This window comes from Ruditapes philippinarum, unplaced genomic scaffold (assembly GCF_026571515.1).
Source record: "Ruditapes philippinarum isolate M1 unplaced genomic scaffold, ASM2657151v2 ctg2239_1_1_1_1, whole genome shotgun sequence".
In the NCBI taxonomy this organism is placed as follows: domain Eukaryota; kingdom Metazoa; phylum Mollusca; class Bivalvia; order Venerida; family Veneridae; genus Ruditapes; species Ruditapes philippinarum.
In genome coordinates, this window is record NW_026859980.1 from 1 (window position 1) to 15,415 (window position 15,415).

Genomic DNA, 15,415 nt, shown 5'->3' on the forward strand with positions numbered 1-15,415 from the left:
TAAACCCCCCACACTGTGGTTTGAATCCGAACAACTTATGATTTTTTAAGTTAGCTTACAGAACGTCGGTGGTGTTACTTAGGTGCCGAGTTTGTGCTTGAAATAATGTTTGGGAGGGCAACTGAGATCTTAGTTTACCAGTAAAGTGAAAAGTTGCCATATGACCTATACTGTGTTAGTGTAATGTAAAACCTAATAAAAAAAATAGTATCTAATACATGGTCTGCATTTATTACATGTATCTAATACATTGTCTGCACTTATTACATGTTCCTAATACATTGTCTGCATTTGTTACATGTACTAGGGGTTATCCAAAAATTTGTGGACTTTTTAAAAATCTCTTGAACGTCAATGTGTATTGTAATGACATTTTATCAGCATACCTTGTAGAATATTATCAACACATTTTGAAAGGAACAGTTAATTGTGCCAATAAATAATTATTTAATATTGCTTTTAAATAAGCACATATACGGCACCCGGCGCACAGTAGAAAAGTGCAGTTAGTCATCTTATATTTTTTGCTTAAAAACTAATAATTAACGTAGAAAACCCACTAAACATAGCATGTTTCTTCTATGATGTCATTTAAGTAATTCTTTAAAATTATGGACGCCATTTCCGTTAATTTGTGTTGAAATCGCTAGAAACGCCAGACACCTATATTGTTTACGACGGGAAAGTGACGGACAAGCAGAAATTAGAAAATTGCGCTATCATAGAATTTTGTTGTAATTTGGGAAGGACACCTACAAAAGCATTTGAAAAAAATCAGCAGGTGAACACAGAAATTTAGTGATAGACTACTTTGAGATGAAGTAACGGTTATTGACTGTGTACACAAATGTAACGCTGAAGCACAAGTTGTATTGTTATTATGACATTGACGTCAATAACTTTTGGAGTGCGCCGCTTTTGCCGACATGTGTTTATGTAAAATTAAATATTGTTGTAATATAAGAAGCTACTAATATGAATTTTTCTGTGTTTATTTGTAATTTATTCTTCTAAGCAGTGTAAGAATTTCAAAAAAAGTCCACAAATTTTTTTGATAACCCTTCATATCTTATACATTACATTTATTACATGTACAATGTATCTAATATATTACCTGCATTTATTACATGTATCTAATACATTGTCTGCATTTATTACATGTATATAATATTGTAGGATGATTATTTGGAGCAGGAACGTTGTAGATATAATGTGAAGGGAGGATGTACTTCTCTTGTTGTTTTACTGTTAGAGGGCAAGATGTATATAGCCAATGCTGGTGACAGTAGGTAGGTCTCTTATATTCTACATTATTATTATACCTGCATTTTGCCATATTCAATGCATGTATTACATGCACAAATTTGACTCGACAGAACTCTGGACATAAGTAGGTTTAGGAGTTTTAACTTCAGCATCTCCCATAGGAAGGAGACTTGTAACATAGAGCAGAGTTCTCAATTTAGTGATATAGCCTGGCATATCACATTGTAGAGGTAATGATTTGATTCTACAACAAGTTACAATATGCTGACATAGGACTGACTAATTATGTCAATTATGTCATTTGAAATTCAATGTACATAATAAAAGGGTTATTATAAGTTATTGTAAGAATATCTTGATCTCTGTCTTGTATTTGGGTCACTCGGAATTCACATCCAGCACTACTGTGCCTAGTGAGATCCTATTCAATTAAAATCCACTTGAGTCAGATACAAATTCCAGATTAAGATACTCGTGTATAATATAAATATTAACTCTATTAAATTTGTGCATGTACAAAATTTATTTTTCAAAATTTACCTGGGATACTTTCCCTTTTTTTCAAGGGATCATATGATGATGGCGTCACATTAGTCCAATAACTGGTTAACTCCTATTAAATTTAGAAGGACTTACCCTGTTACTGCACTAAGGTGAGATATCGTCACTGGCCTGTGTATCCTTTCATCTGTCATATTGTCACTCTGTTTTCATAGCCTTCAATAAACATACATTTAACCTGACCCTATACTTCTCTCATTGAAACAGATAGGTATAAGCTTCCTGTGTAGTGATAACCAGACCCTATACTGCTCTCATTGAAACAGATAGGTATAAGCTTCCTGTGTATGTGATAACCAGACCTTATACTTCTCTCATTGAAACAGATAGGTACATGCCTCCTGTGTAGTGATAACCAGACCCTATACTTCTCTCATTGAAACAGATAGGTATAAGCTTCCTGTGTAGTGATAACCAGACCCTATACTGCTCTCATTGAAACAGATAGGTACATGCTTCCTGTGAAGTGATAACCAGACCCTATACTTCTCTCATTGAAACAGATAGGTATAAGCTTCCTGTGTAGTGATAACCAGACCCTATACTGCTCTCATTGAAACAGATAGGTATAAGCTCCCTGTGTAGTGATAATCAGACCCTATACTGCTCTCATTGAAACAGATAGGTACATGCTTCCTGTGTAGTGATAACCAGACCTTATACTTCTCTCATTGAAACAGATAGGTATAAGCTTCCTGTGTAGTGATAATCAGACCCTATGCTTCTCTCATTGAAACAGATAGGTACATGCTTCCTGTGTGGTGATAACCAGACCCTATACTTCTCTCATTGAAACAGATAGGTACATGCTTCCTGTGAAGTGATAACCAGACCCTATGCTTCTCTCATTGAAACAGATAGGTATAAGTTTCCTGTGTAGTGATAACCAGACCCTATGCTTCTCTCATTGAAACAGATAGGTATAAGCTCCCTGTGTAGTGATAACCAGACCTTATACTTCTCTCATTGAAACCGATAGGTATAAGCTCCCTGTGTAGTGATAATCAGACCCTATGCTTCTCTCATTGAAACAGATAGGTACATGCTTCCTGTGTAGTGATAACAGACCCTATACCGCTCTCATTGAAACAGATAGGTATAAGCTCCCTGTGTAGTGATAACCAGACCATATACTGCTCTCATTGAAAACAGATAGGTATAAGCTTCCTGTGTAGTGATAACCAGACCCTATACTGCTCTCATTGAAACAGATAGGTATAAGCTTCCTGTGTAGTGATAACCAGACCCTATACCGCTCTCATTGAAACAGATAGGTACATACTTCCTGTGTAGTGATAACCAGACCCTATACCGCTCTCATTGAAACAGATAGTTATAAGCTCCCTGTGTAGTGATAACCAGACCCTATACTGCTCTCATTGAAACAGATAGGTATAAGCTCCCTGTGTAGTGATAACCAGACCCTATACTGCTCTCATTGAAACAGATAGGGTATAAGCTCCCTGTGTAGTGATAACCAGACCCTTATACCGCTCTCATTGAAACAGATAGGTATAAGCTCCCTGTGTAGTGATAACCAGACCCTATACTGCTCTCATTGAAACAGATAGGTATAAGCTTCCTGTGTAGTGATAACCAGACCCTATACTGCTCTCATTGAAACAGATAGGTACATGCTTCCTGTGTAGTGATAACCAGACCTTATACTTCTCTCATTGAAACAGATAGGTAAAGCTTCCTGTGTAGTGATAATCAGACCCTATGCTTCTCTCATTGAAACAGATAGGTACATGCTTCCTGTGTGTGATAACCAGACCCTATACTTCTCTCATTGAAAAACAGATAGGTACATGCTTCCTGTGAAGTGATAACCAGACCCTATGCTTCTCTCATTGAAACAGATAGGTATAAGTTTCCTGTGTAGTGATAATCAGACCCTATGCTTCTCTCATTGAAACAGATAGGTATAAGCTCCTTGTGTAGTGATAACCAGACCCTATACTTCTCTCATTGAAACAGATAGGTACATGCTTCCTGTGTAGTGATAACCAGACCTTATACTTCTCTCATTGAAACCGATAGGTATAAGCTCCCTGTGTAGTGATAATCAGACCCTATGCTTCTCTCATTGAAACAGATAGGTACATGCTTCCTGTGTAGTGATAACCTGACCCTATACTGCTGTCATTGAAACAAGATTTTATCTCTTTTTACATTTTGTTCTCTATTCCAGGGCAGTTTTATGTCATGGGGATAAGGTACAAGCAATGAGCAAAGATTTTAACCCAGTCACAGATAGAAAGAGGATTAATTACATTGTAAGTTATTATATGTTACATGTCTCAATTTCAATGTTAAAACCAATGGGAGAACATACAAATATATTTTGAAATGTTGGGTGAACACAACTAAATGTGAACACAAGTGTATGTGAACTTTTTGGGGAAAACAAAACTATATGTGAACTGTTTGGGGAAAACACACAGCTATATGTAAACAGTTGGGTAAACACACCAACTATATGTGAACTGTTTGGGAAAAACACACAACTATATGTGAACTGTTGGGTAATCACACCAACTATATGTGAACTGTAAGGGAAAACACACAACTATATGTGAACTGTTGGGTAAACACACCAACTATATGTGAACTGTAAGGGAAAACACACAACTATATGTGAACTGTTGGGTAAACACACCAACTATATGTGAACTGTTGGGTTAACACACCAACTATATGTGAATGCTGGGTAAACACACCAACTATATGTGAACTGTTTGGGAAAACACACAACTATATGTGAACTGTTGGGTAAACACACCAACTATATGTGAACTGTAAGGGGAAAACACACAAGTTTATGTGAACTGTTGGGAAAACAACTATATGTGAACCATTGGGGGAAAACACACAACTTTATATGAACCGTTGGTTAAACACACAACCATATGTGAACTGTAAGGGGAAAATACACAACTATATGTGAACTGTAAGGGAAAACACAACCCTCAGGAAGTGTTAGTCAGCATTGTTAGCAATGGTCTAAGCACTTTCAGTGACGTTTGAATGTCGGCATACATTTGTTGGTTTCCACTATCACTTTGAAACCAATTTAAGGATAAGAAAAATTGTACATGTAATAATATTTATAAGTGAAATATGTTGGTTTTAATAAAGGTTTTTTTTTATGCCACCGCAGCATCTGCGATGCGGTGGCATATAGCGATTCACCTATGTGTGTGTTTGTGTGTGTGTGTTCTAAAGATTATATAGTGAACTTAAAAAATCTTCTTGTGTAAAACCAATGGTCCAATTTCAACCAAACTTGGCAGGATTGATCCTTGGGTGAAGGGCTTCCAATGTTTTTCAAAGAATTTCATTCCATGCAGAAATCTGGTTGCGATGGCAACCAAAAGGAATTATAAGAATAAATTTTAAAAAATCTCCTGTAAAGACCCAAAAGGCCTAGAGCTTAGATATTTTGCATAAGGCATTGTCTAATAGACTTTTACAAAGATTGTTCAAATTATAGCCCTCGGGTCAAAATCAGCCCCGCTCTGGGGGTCATTGATTTTCACTATATGTACATATAGTAAAAACTTAAAATACCTTCTTGTAAAGACCCAAAAGGCCTAGAGCTAAGATATTTTGCATGAGGCATTGTCTGGTAGACCTCTACCCAGATTATTCAAATTATAGCCCTGGGGTCAAAATCGGCCCCGCTTTCAATATGTACATACAGTAAAAACTTAAAATACCTTCTTGTAAAGACCCAAAAGGCCTAGAGCTTAGATATTTTGCATAAGACATTGTCTTGTAGACCTTTACCAAGATTGTTCAAATTATTGCCCTGGGGTCAAAATCGGCCCCGCCTCAGGGGTCATTGGTTTTCCTTATATGTATATAGTAAAAACTTATATTAAAAAACTTAAAAAAAAATTTCTTCTAGCAATTGACAAATACTACAGGTTAGATATTTTGCATGAAACATTGTGTAGTGAACCTCTAGCAAGATTGTTCAAATTATAACCCTGGGGTCAAAATTGCCCCCGCCCTGGTGGTCATTGATTTTCAATATATACATATAGTAAAATAATAAAAAAATCTTATTGTCTGAAGGTACAAGGCTTAGTGTTGTATTAATGCGGTGGCATAGCTTTTTTCTGAAATGCAATCTTGTTTTTAAACAAAGATTGGAAATAAAAAAAATGTTACATTTTACTGTTATGAAATGTGTGAAAATTGACCTTTGATTTATTTTTAGGGTCATTTACACCCAGAATTACTCCATGATGAATTTACATGTTTAGAATTTCCACGACGTGTCAATAAAGGTGACGTAGGTCAGGCAATGTTGTGTCGCAAACCAGGCAGGGATGGATGGTATGTAGATAACATAAACTTACTTATTATTCAGCTGGTGTAAAGTCTATTTAAAATAATTTTAAATGGATTTATTTTACTTTTAGGTCACAAACAGTGGAAGTGGCAATTTTAGGATAAAACAAAATAAAATATATTTTTTCAAATGTATTATTTTGTCATTTTGTGTATGGGGTTCTCTTCCCCTTTTAATGTGCATACCATTTTGGGTGTGGCGGAGAGCATTTATGTTTGATACATGACGTTTTCATATTAAAACCATAATAAAAGGGTATATGACAAATAATCTCATAATTTAGGGGATAGTTGTAGACTGGTCAGTCCTATGTCAGTGTATTGTAACTTGTTGGAGAATAAAATCAATATGTCTTCAAAAATTATATCAGTGAGGCATCAGCACTAACTTAGTTCTTTATGATGTATGATACAAGTAGACACTATTGCCTTCCAATGCAAATGTTTTAGAGGGAGATGCTGAGGTCAAAACACCTTAATCTACTACTTGATGCCCAGAAAGAAGTTGTTTGGAGTTTTCTATATATAAATTTAAGCCAATTTCGTAAGTCAAAGCTATGAATCAAAAAATCATCCTATATATAAATTCAAGCCATTATCTGTAGTGTAGTCAGAATGTTTGGTTGAATAGTAGAAGTTGTTTTATCATCATAATATTATTACATGTATATATAAGTTCGAGCCATTATCTTAATGGGCGGTTGGAGTCAACTTCTCTCACTAAACTCAATGTTCTGTTTTGTAGCATTCACAATTCAGGGAATATATTTACTAAAGCCTTGATACTGTTCTATGTTGTGTCAGATGATAAGATGTGTTTACTATGATAGTACTCAACAAACAGCTACTGTATAAATTTGATCTATTTAAGGTGTTACAAAACCATTGTAGAAGATGATCTGAAATTTCCCCTTGTAACAGGAGATGGTAAAAAGGTGAGTGAAACATACCTAGTAGTGAAAGGAAATGATAATATCCTATGTAATGCAAGATAATTTTGTTTATATATCATGACAACAGTTCACTTTATGGTTTCATTATTGATAAAATGATGATATCAATATTAACAGCAGAGAGTTTCATCTATGCAGTCTAACCATGCTCTATACTGTTTGTAGCTCATTTTTAGCTTGTCTGTTTTGGGGAAAGAGTCAAGCTGTTATGGTGGCTGTGTTGTGTCATTATCGTAGTTCATAAACTTTAATGTAGTCCATTACTTGGAACAATTTTAAAGGAATATGATTATCAGGGACATTATTCTGAAAGCAATTCTTTAAAGAGTTATGCCCCTTTCAAACTTATAACATTTATAAAAATTGTTAATTGAGAGTTGTTGCCCTTTACAAATGAGTGTTAACATCACATGCAATGCTCTAGTTTATATTTGGATGTTGAAATCTCATGAAATTTAAATGGAGTATTCCAAAATCTGGACAAATCTATTACAAGTATTCAGCATGTTAAGGGTTAAGCAAATAACATTATTTATTTTGTTATATCTTCTGTGTTTTGTTATACCCCCACCACAAAATGTGGGGGGGCTATAATGGAATCGCTTTGTCGCGTCGGTCGGTCGGTCCATCCGTCTCCATTTTCGTGTCCACTCTATAACTCCTATACCAATTGAAGGATTTTCTTCAAACTTGGCTCAAATGTTCACCTCAACAAGGGGATGTGCAGAACCCATGTTGCCCATGTGTCAGCTCAAGGTCAAGGTCACAATTGAAGGTCAAATATCAAACACAATCAAATATTAGATGGTATGCAGTGTCTGCTCTGTAAGTCCTACACTAATTGAAAGATTTTCTTCAAACTTGGCTCAAATGTTCACCTCAACAAGGGGATGTGCAGAACCCATGTTGCCCATGTGTCAGCGCAAGGTCAAGGTCACAATTGAAGGTCAAATATCAAACAATCAAATATTACACAGTATATCGTGTCCGCTCTGTAAGTCCTACACTTATTGAAAGATTGTCTTCAATCTTGGTTCAAATGTTCACCTCAACAAGGTAATGTGCAGAACCCATGTCACCCTTTTGCCGGCTTAAGGTTAATGTCACACTTGAAGGTCAAAAATTGACTTAGAAAATATTCTTTGGGTCTTTGTCTTGAAACTTAAAAGATATATGAAGTGTCACAATTAAGATATGGTGGTCAAGTTTCATAACTCTGTATTGCAATTTAACAAAGTTATGCCCCTTTTTAAGTCTTCAAATTTACATACAATCAAACATTAGACAATATGTCGTGTCCGCTCTATAAATCCTATACTAATGGAAGAATTTTCTTCAAACTTTACTCAAATGTTCACCTCAACAAGGTTATGTGCAGAATCCATGCCACCTTTGTGCTGGCTAACGGTCAAGGTCACACTTGAAGGTCAAAAATTGACTTAGAAAATGTTCTTAAATTTTAACATGTACTTGAATATTTCTGAAACTAGCACAGGTATTTGCTTGAAACTTAAAAGATATATGAGGTGTCACAAATTAGATATGCAGGTTAAGTTTCATAACTCTGTATTGCATTTTGACAAAGTTATGCCCCTTTTTTGTCTTCAAATTTACATACAATCAATACTAGACAATATGTTGTGTCTGCTCTATAAATTCTATACTAATGGAAGGATTTTCTTCAAACTTTACTCAAATGTTCACCCCAACTGGGCAATGTGCAGAACCCATCTTACCCTTGTGCCAGCTTAAGGTCAAGGCCACACTTGAAGGTCAAAAATTGACTTATAAAATGTTTAGTACATTGGGAAAATGAAAGGTTATTTGTAACTGTTTCGAACATGATTTGATAATATATATTTATACTATTACCTGTACAATTAGTCTTTTTTTCACCAGAGATAATTTCTTTTTATGTATTTGTGCCACTTAAGTTATTCCCTTAACCACCTTTCCAAGTCGTCTTCTGTCAAGGACATTGGTGGGGGTATGAATCGCATTCAGCGATAGTTCTAGTTATCATTAAATTAATGCATGTATGTTTTTAGAGACTTTTTTAAGATTTATAAAAATGGTAGTTTTGTTGTGGTATTGGAACACTAATTTGTCTTGAGAATTGCTTCAAAATAGTCTGAACTTAGTCTTTTGTTCAGAAAATGTCCAATTAAAGTTATGTGTTTATATCTTTCAGGCACGTATAATGGCCACTATAGGAGTGACACGTGGACTAGGTGACCATGATTTGTATGTGTTTGACTCTGACATTTGGATTAAACCTTTTCTCTCCTGTAAACCAGAGGTTTGTTGTATTTATATTAAATTACCTCTGTTAAAATGAGATATCAAAATTATAACATAAGAGGATTGATTGCTGATATTTACTTTGTGATTTACATTAATTTTTCAAGCCATAATCAATGTAATGTTTAAAGAAGATTGATTTAGCATCATATTTAATGTGTAGATATTCTGTACTTAATAGAGTATAACAACATCAGGTAACGTTTAAACATGGCATAATCATCAGTGTTGTGAAGGATGTTGAAGATATTAATGTGTAATACTTGTACACTGTAAATATTGGGAACTAAATGGGTAGATAACTCTTAAATTAAACTTTACACTGTCTTGCCACTTTTAAGAATTATTCGGGGAAGTCCATTTCTCAAAAACTATCAAAATTTTCCCATTTCAAATTGGCAGGAAACCTTTATTTTCGTTTTGCAACAGTTAATCTCCTTTCTGACCATAACATTGCATATTTAAGATTTATTATTCAGGTACGTGTGATAGATCTTACAGAACATCAGTGGACAGAGGATGATGTTTTGATACTTGGCACTGACGGATTATGGGATGTCATTACAAACCAAGAAGCCTCAGATATAGTCCATAAAGAATTCTCATCTTGTAACAAAACTGATCTTAAAAAGTAACTGAATCTATTTTAAAGCTATATTTGTTTTTGTATATACTTACAGATGAATAAATAGTTTTTCTTTAAAATATAAAATTATAAAAAGTTATAATTATAAAGTGTTTAAGAAATGGAAAAATATAACAAGGATAGTAGGTGCTTTATTTGTTCACTTCAATTTCATAGTCTTGTAAAGCTTATAATATAAAAAAAACCTTTGCGATGTAAAGAAAGCTTCAGCAAACGGCATAAACTCCATGCATATGAAGTATTTGCATTTATTTTTCATGTTTCAAAGAACCTCCTGTGACTGAGGGTTGAAATTTCATATGTTTAATCAGTTACATACAAACAATCCAAAACAAAAGCAAGCTCTATTGTTATGAGTTTACAAAAATTCAATAATCTTACGGAAGGTCAGTTTTACACTTAAATGCCTGTAAAGCTATAAAAACATTATTCCATACTGGTCAGTGTGCCATTATGTCCATCATTATTAATTACTGACTGAAAACCAATGAAAGTAAACTACATGTACATATAATTATCATTTCTCATCTCCTTAGATATACCATAGCCGCTCAGGAACTTGTGTCAGAGGCGAGGGGACACTTTACAGGTCAAGGATGGAAGAAGAGGAATGGTGACACAGCTTCTTTTGATGATATAACAGTTATGATAATTCCTATCTTAACCTACTTAAATCAGTGGAAAGCAGGGCATTTGTTAGATAGTGGTATAACGTAATGGAAATATATTCAATGATTTAAGGTTAGCCGGAACTGACATGATTAGCCATACAACGGATCTCCTCATGATGATTATAATACCTTTATAAGACCTTATTTAAAACCCTATAATTAAAGTTAAGTTAAGTTATATAATGTATTATTGTGAGTGACTGAATTGTTACGCAAATTATTATTTATTTAATATTGACTTATGTTTTCCTCAACCATGTGACCAAGTATATATGTTACAGTATTACAAAAATCCTATATTTTTCAGTACTGATAATTGTATGGTTAATTAATTTGTTATGTAAATTATTATATACATGTTCTGGTTTCCTAGCAGTTTACGGCCCCAAATTGCACTTGTTTACTTATAAAATACAAATTTTGTCTACGGATATTATAAAACAGAACACAGGTAGGTACCTGTCCAGCATTACCTTGTTTTTGATGTTGCTCTTATACTTTATTTTTTTATTGAAATATGACCATGTAACACCTTTTCTAGCTTTTATTTATAATTTCACAGCAGTATTCTTTTTTTCATTTTGAATATCATTTCTAACAAGTAAGCAATGTGAAGGTGATTTTATTTTAGAAATTTTTTTTTCCAACTTTCTTCATATCATATGCAAGTACATTGTTCAAAAGTAGTGAATTTCCTGGAATACTCAATAGGCTGCAATTATTGTAAATGAGCATTCAAACTGGAATTCCCCAGGTGTTTCTTTTATTTCGAATGCAGCAAGTAACTTTTAAACAACAGGCAAATCTTCAAAATATATAAAACAATAGGAAAAACCAAATGTCTCTCTCTTTTAATGAAGTAACATAGATGCCTTATTGGTTAAATTAAACAGAATTGGACTTAAACGATGAACGGCCTGAAAACTGCTAGGGTCTGGAAGCTGCAAGAAAACCAGTACTGAATAGCTAACATGCTTATATAAAATTACAATTGTAAGTTAAAATATAGTACAGTACAAATAGTCAAATTTTAATATCTTAAATATTTTAAAAAAAATTTTTGTTGATATTGTTTGCTTTTCTTTTATTTGAAATTATTGTTTTTAAGAGATTTTCACTTTTGTTAGATTATTTTCTTGTTTTATTTACTATAAATGTGCCATTGTTTATATGTTACTTATTTATAAAATGTATAAAAAAAATAACAACAGTTATATTAAAATGCAACTCTTGATCAGGTAATAATTTATATCAATATGTTTTGAATTGTTATCAGATGATTAAATGATATGAGCCGCATCACAACAAAACAAACATAGTGTGTTTGAGACCAGCATGGATCCAGACCAGCCTGCGCATCTGCGCAGTCTGATCAGGATCCATGCTGTTCACTTAACAAATCTTTTTCAAGTAGAGAAACTGATAGCGAACAGCATGGACCCTGATCAGTCTGCGTGGATGTGTAGGCTAGTCAGTGGATCCATGCTGGTCGCAAACGCACTATGTTGGTTTTGTCGTGACACGGCTCATGTAATTATATTGCATAGATATAAAACATGTAATAGATGTTAACAATTCATATGATGTAAATATTAATTGGGACTTTTGATTCGTTTCTATGAGATATGTGCTAGCTTATGAAAAGTTCAGTGGATCTACTCTGGAGGTTGCTTGTGTCCAAAATTAAAGCATTTAAAGGGACTCCACTGAGGTTTAAAGGCTAAAAACATACCATTTGAATTTCTTACATAAATGAGGTAGGACACTTTAAACAGAAATATATGCAAAGATAGTTAAGAAATATACTTTGAAATAAATTGAAAATCTTATTTTTATGCTTTTCTTAGCCCAATAAGTGAAAAGTGTTTAAACCCTTTTCATTTTGGGTCATTTTTTTACAATTTGAATAATTATTCTGGAAAAACAAAGTGCGCGTATGATCTGAAATTTTGCACAAAGATCAGTGGTGTAAACCTACATCAAATGGTACATGTTTCTGGAAAAAATATTTTCAGTCCGATCATGTCAAAAAAACCTTAGTGGAGACCCTTTATAATAATATAAAAATAGTTGTTAACAATTTTTATTATGATATGAATATTCAATTCAGTAAATTAACTCACAAGGAGACAATGTGTAAAGTTATTATATGATATGCTGAAGTAACGAGTTATGATGTTATATTGTACTTATTTATCTATTAACATAAAATCAGCTATTAGGTAATGTTTGTTGAAACATCAATATAGAAGATGCATTCCATTAAAGAGTACTGGTATATCTTGTGTTTTAGATACTTTTTATAGTATGTTATGCAGATTATATTGAAATGCTATTAGAGACACATTTTTTTTAAACTTTGAAGACTTTTAATCAAACAGTTATCTAGTTCATATTTATTATTATCAGTGTTTTCATACATGTATTCCATACAGAGTTTGTGATAAAATATACATTCCATATTTAACATTCCCAGGTTTTTTTTAACTTACATGTATATGTACCTTTATTTTTGTTTTGTTCAAACAATTCTTAAATTCATGATTTAGCAGGTTTGATGTTGAACTTTTTCAATATCATGATTCTATTTACTTGTCAATTTTTCTGCCAGTTATTTGTTGTGTACGTGGAGGAATGGATAAATTGTAAAATTTCTGATGTTTGACTATTTTTTCTACATTTCTGATTACTTTTAACAAATAATTTTGATAAAATTGTGCATTTTATGTTTACATGTACAGTTTTAAACATTCTGTCAATATGAAAAAGGAAAACTGACAAATATTTATGATCGGAGTTAAGATTTCGAACCGAAAACCATTGTAATTGAAGAAAAGCACATTATCAGTGAGGCAAGCAGGATATGTGATAAAATGTAAGTTTCTATGTAATAATAATACATGTATATATATATACTGTTGTGCCATATGTCTAATGTCCAATTTTTTTTTTTTTTTTAATCATTTGAAACTGAGCCTTGCCAAATAAAGAATGTCATTATATATGTATTGATACATCTCGGCAGTCAATATTGGCAAATACAGTAAAACTTCTGTAGAGCAATACCTCGTGAGATTGTTGCCGAGAGGTGTTGTTCTAGAGACGTAAAATTCATTCTGATGTTAAGGGGTTAATGGTGTACAGAGGGTCACTGTAATACAAATACTTTTGTCTATATATATTTTTTGGGGGTACATTCCCTCCCCTTCCCCCCTCTCCCAAGCAATGAATATTTTTTTTAAAACATTCATTGTGTAGTCAGGGATTTTTTTTACAGGTTGGAGAATGCAGCCATGCCCTTAATTTGGGGGGAAAATTACACAGTATATTTTCAAAGAGGAAGAGAAAACTTTATGTAAATTAAATTTTTGGGAAAACTGCATAATTTTAATGAATATTTCTTTGGGGAAGCAGCCCTATAACAGCCCCTGATATAGCCCTATAACAGCCCCTGATATAGAAGGAAAAAAAACCAGAACAGTTGATGCCTGTGTGTGTGCATTTCAATAATCTTTATATTGAAGTGTAGAGAAACATTCCATTATCTATATTTGAATAATGTTGATACAATGAAGCTGTTATATTTTTTATCAATGTCTGAAGTTTATGTGATATGTTTTAAAATACAAAATGTACATTGTAGCTTTAAAACTTCCAGTTTATATTAAAAGTCTTACATCATTTTGGGTTGTTTTGTTTCTTTCAATGGTTTCAGCCCGGTCTATTGGACAATAAACACTTGCATCTACAAAGAACAGTTCCAATTAAATACATAGCAATTCTTGTACATAGGTAATTATTGTACAAAACTAAGGTGAATTATTGTACAAAACTAAGGTAAGAAAAATGATGATTTGTCGATTCAGTGATAGCCTTAGACAAGATAAAAAGACATATACTACCTAAATAAATCACAAACAATTAGTTGTATTTGACATAATTTTATTATAATACATTATGCACAGTAAAAAAACAATACAAATTCTTAGAAATATTTATACTCTCTGTACCAGCATTGAATTTATAAATTTACTATTTTATAGACCAAGTAACTATGCAATCATTTCTGGAATTCATGACCTGACTGTGTTGGCTTGTACAACCTTTATTAACAGATTTAATAATTATCTTTTGTGATCACTTTTTCATTTTATTTGTTTGTTTGTTTCATTTTACGCCTTTTCCTCCCAACAGTATTTCAGTCATATAGGCGGGTAGTTTCCTAACCATCGTTCCCGGAGAGTCACCAGTACTAGACTACCTTCCTCCGCGCTAAACTACCAAAGCATCTCCCGGGGATCAAACCCACGCCAGAGAGGTAACTGGATTAGAAGTCATTGACTCTAACCCCTCGACCACGGAGGCAGTTTTTTCAATTTCTAAATTCAAATATTGATGTTAATACTGGGCAAAACTTGAATCAGACATTTCCAACCTTAATTAAAAAAATTATGTCTATTCACATCTTCCAATAACACCTTGTACATAAAAAAAGACTAACAAAGAAAAAGATTTCTAGAAACATAAAATGACGATATCATACAAAATATACATTATGATAAAGACCTGCCTTTAAATTCTGTTGTTAAGTTGGGGGTACACTTCAGTTAGAACAGTTTTACCTAAATTAGTACTTACAATAGAGTAAAACAACA

General features: G+C 33.2%; 1 protein-coding gene across 1 annotated transcript; it reads left to right on the forward strand.

Annotated features, from left to right (window-relative positions):
- Window positions 1-1,176: 1,176 nt before the first annotated feature.
- On the forward strand, window positions 1,177-14,443 carry LOC132758495 (protein phosphatase 1H-like; the record flags this gene model as incomplete). The annotated part of the gene is made up of 7 exons (XM_060750174.1): window positions 1,177-1,289; window positions 4,022-4,106; window positions 6,056-6,174; window positions 7,061-7,124; window positions 9,334-9,441; window positions 9,923-10,074; window positions 10,626-14,443. Coding segments are annotated over 7 exons (822 nt in total), but the record flags the coding sequence as incomplete, so codon positions are not given.
- Between the last annotated feature and the right edge of the window lie 972 nt (window positions 14,444-15,415).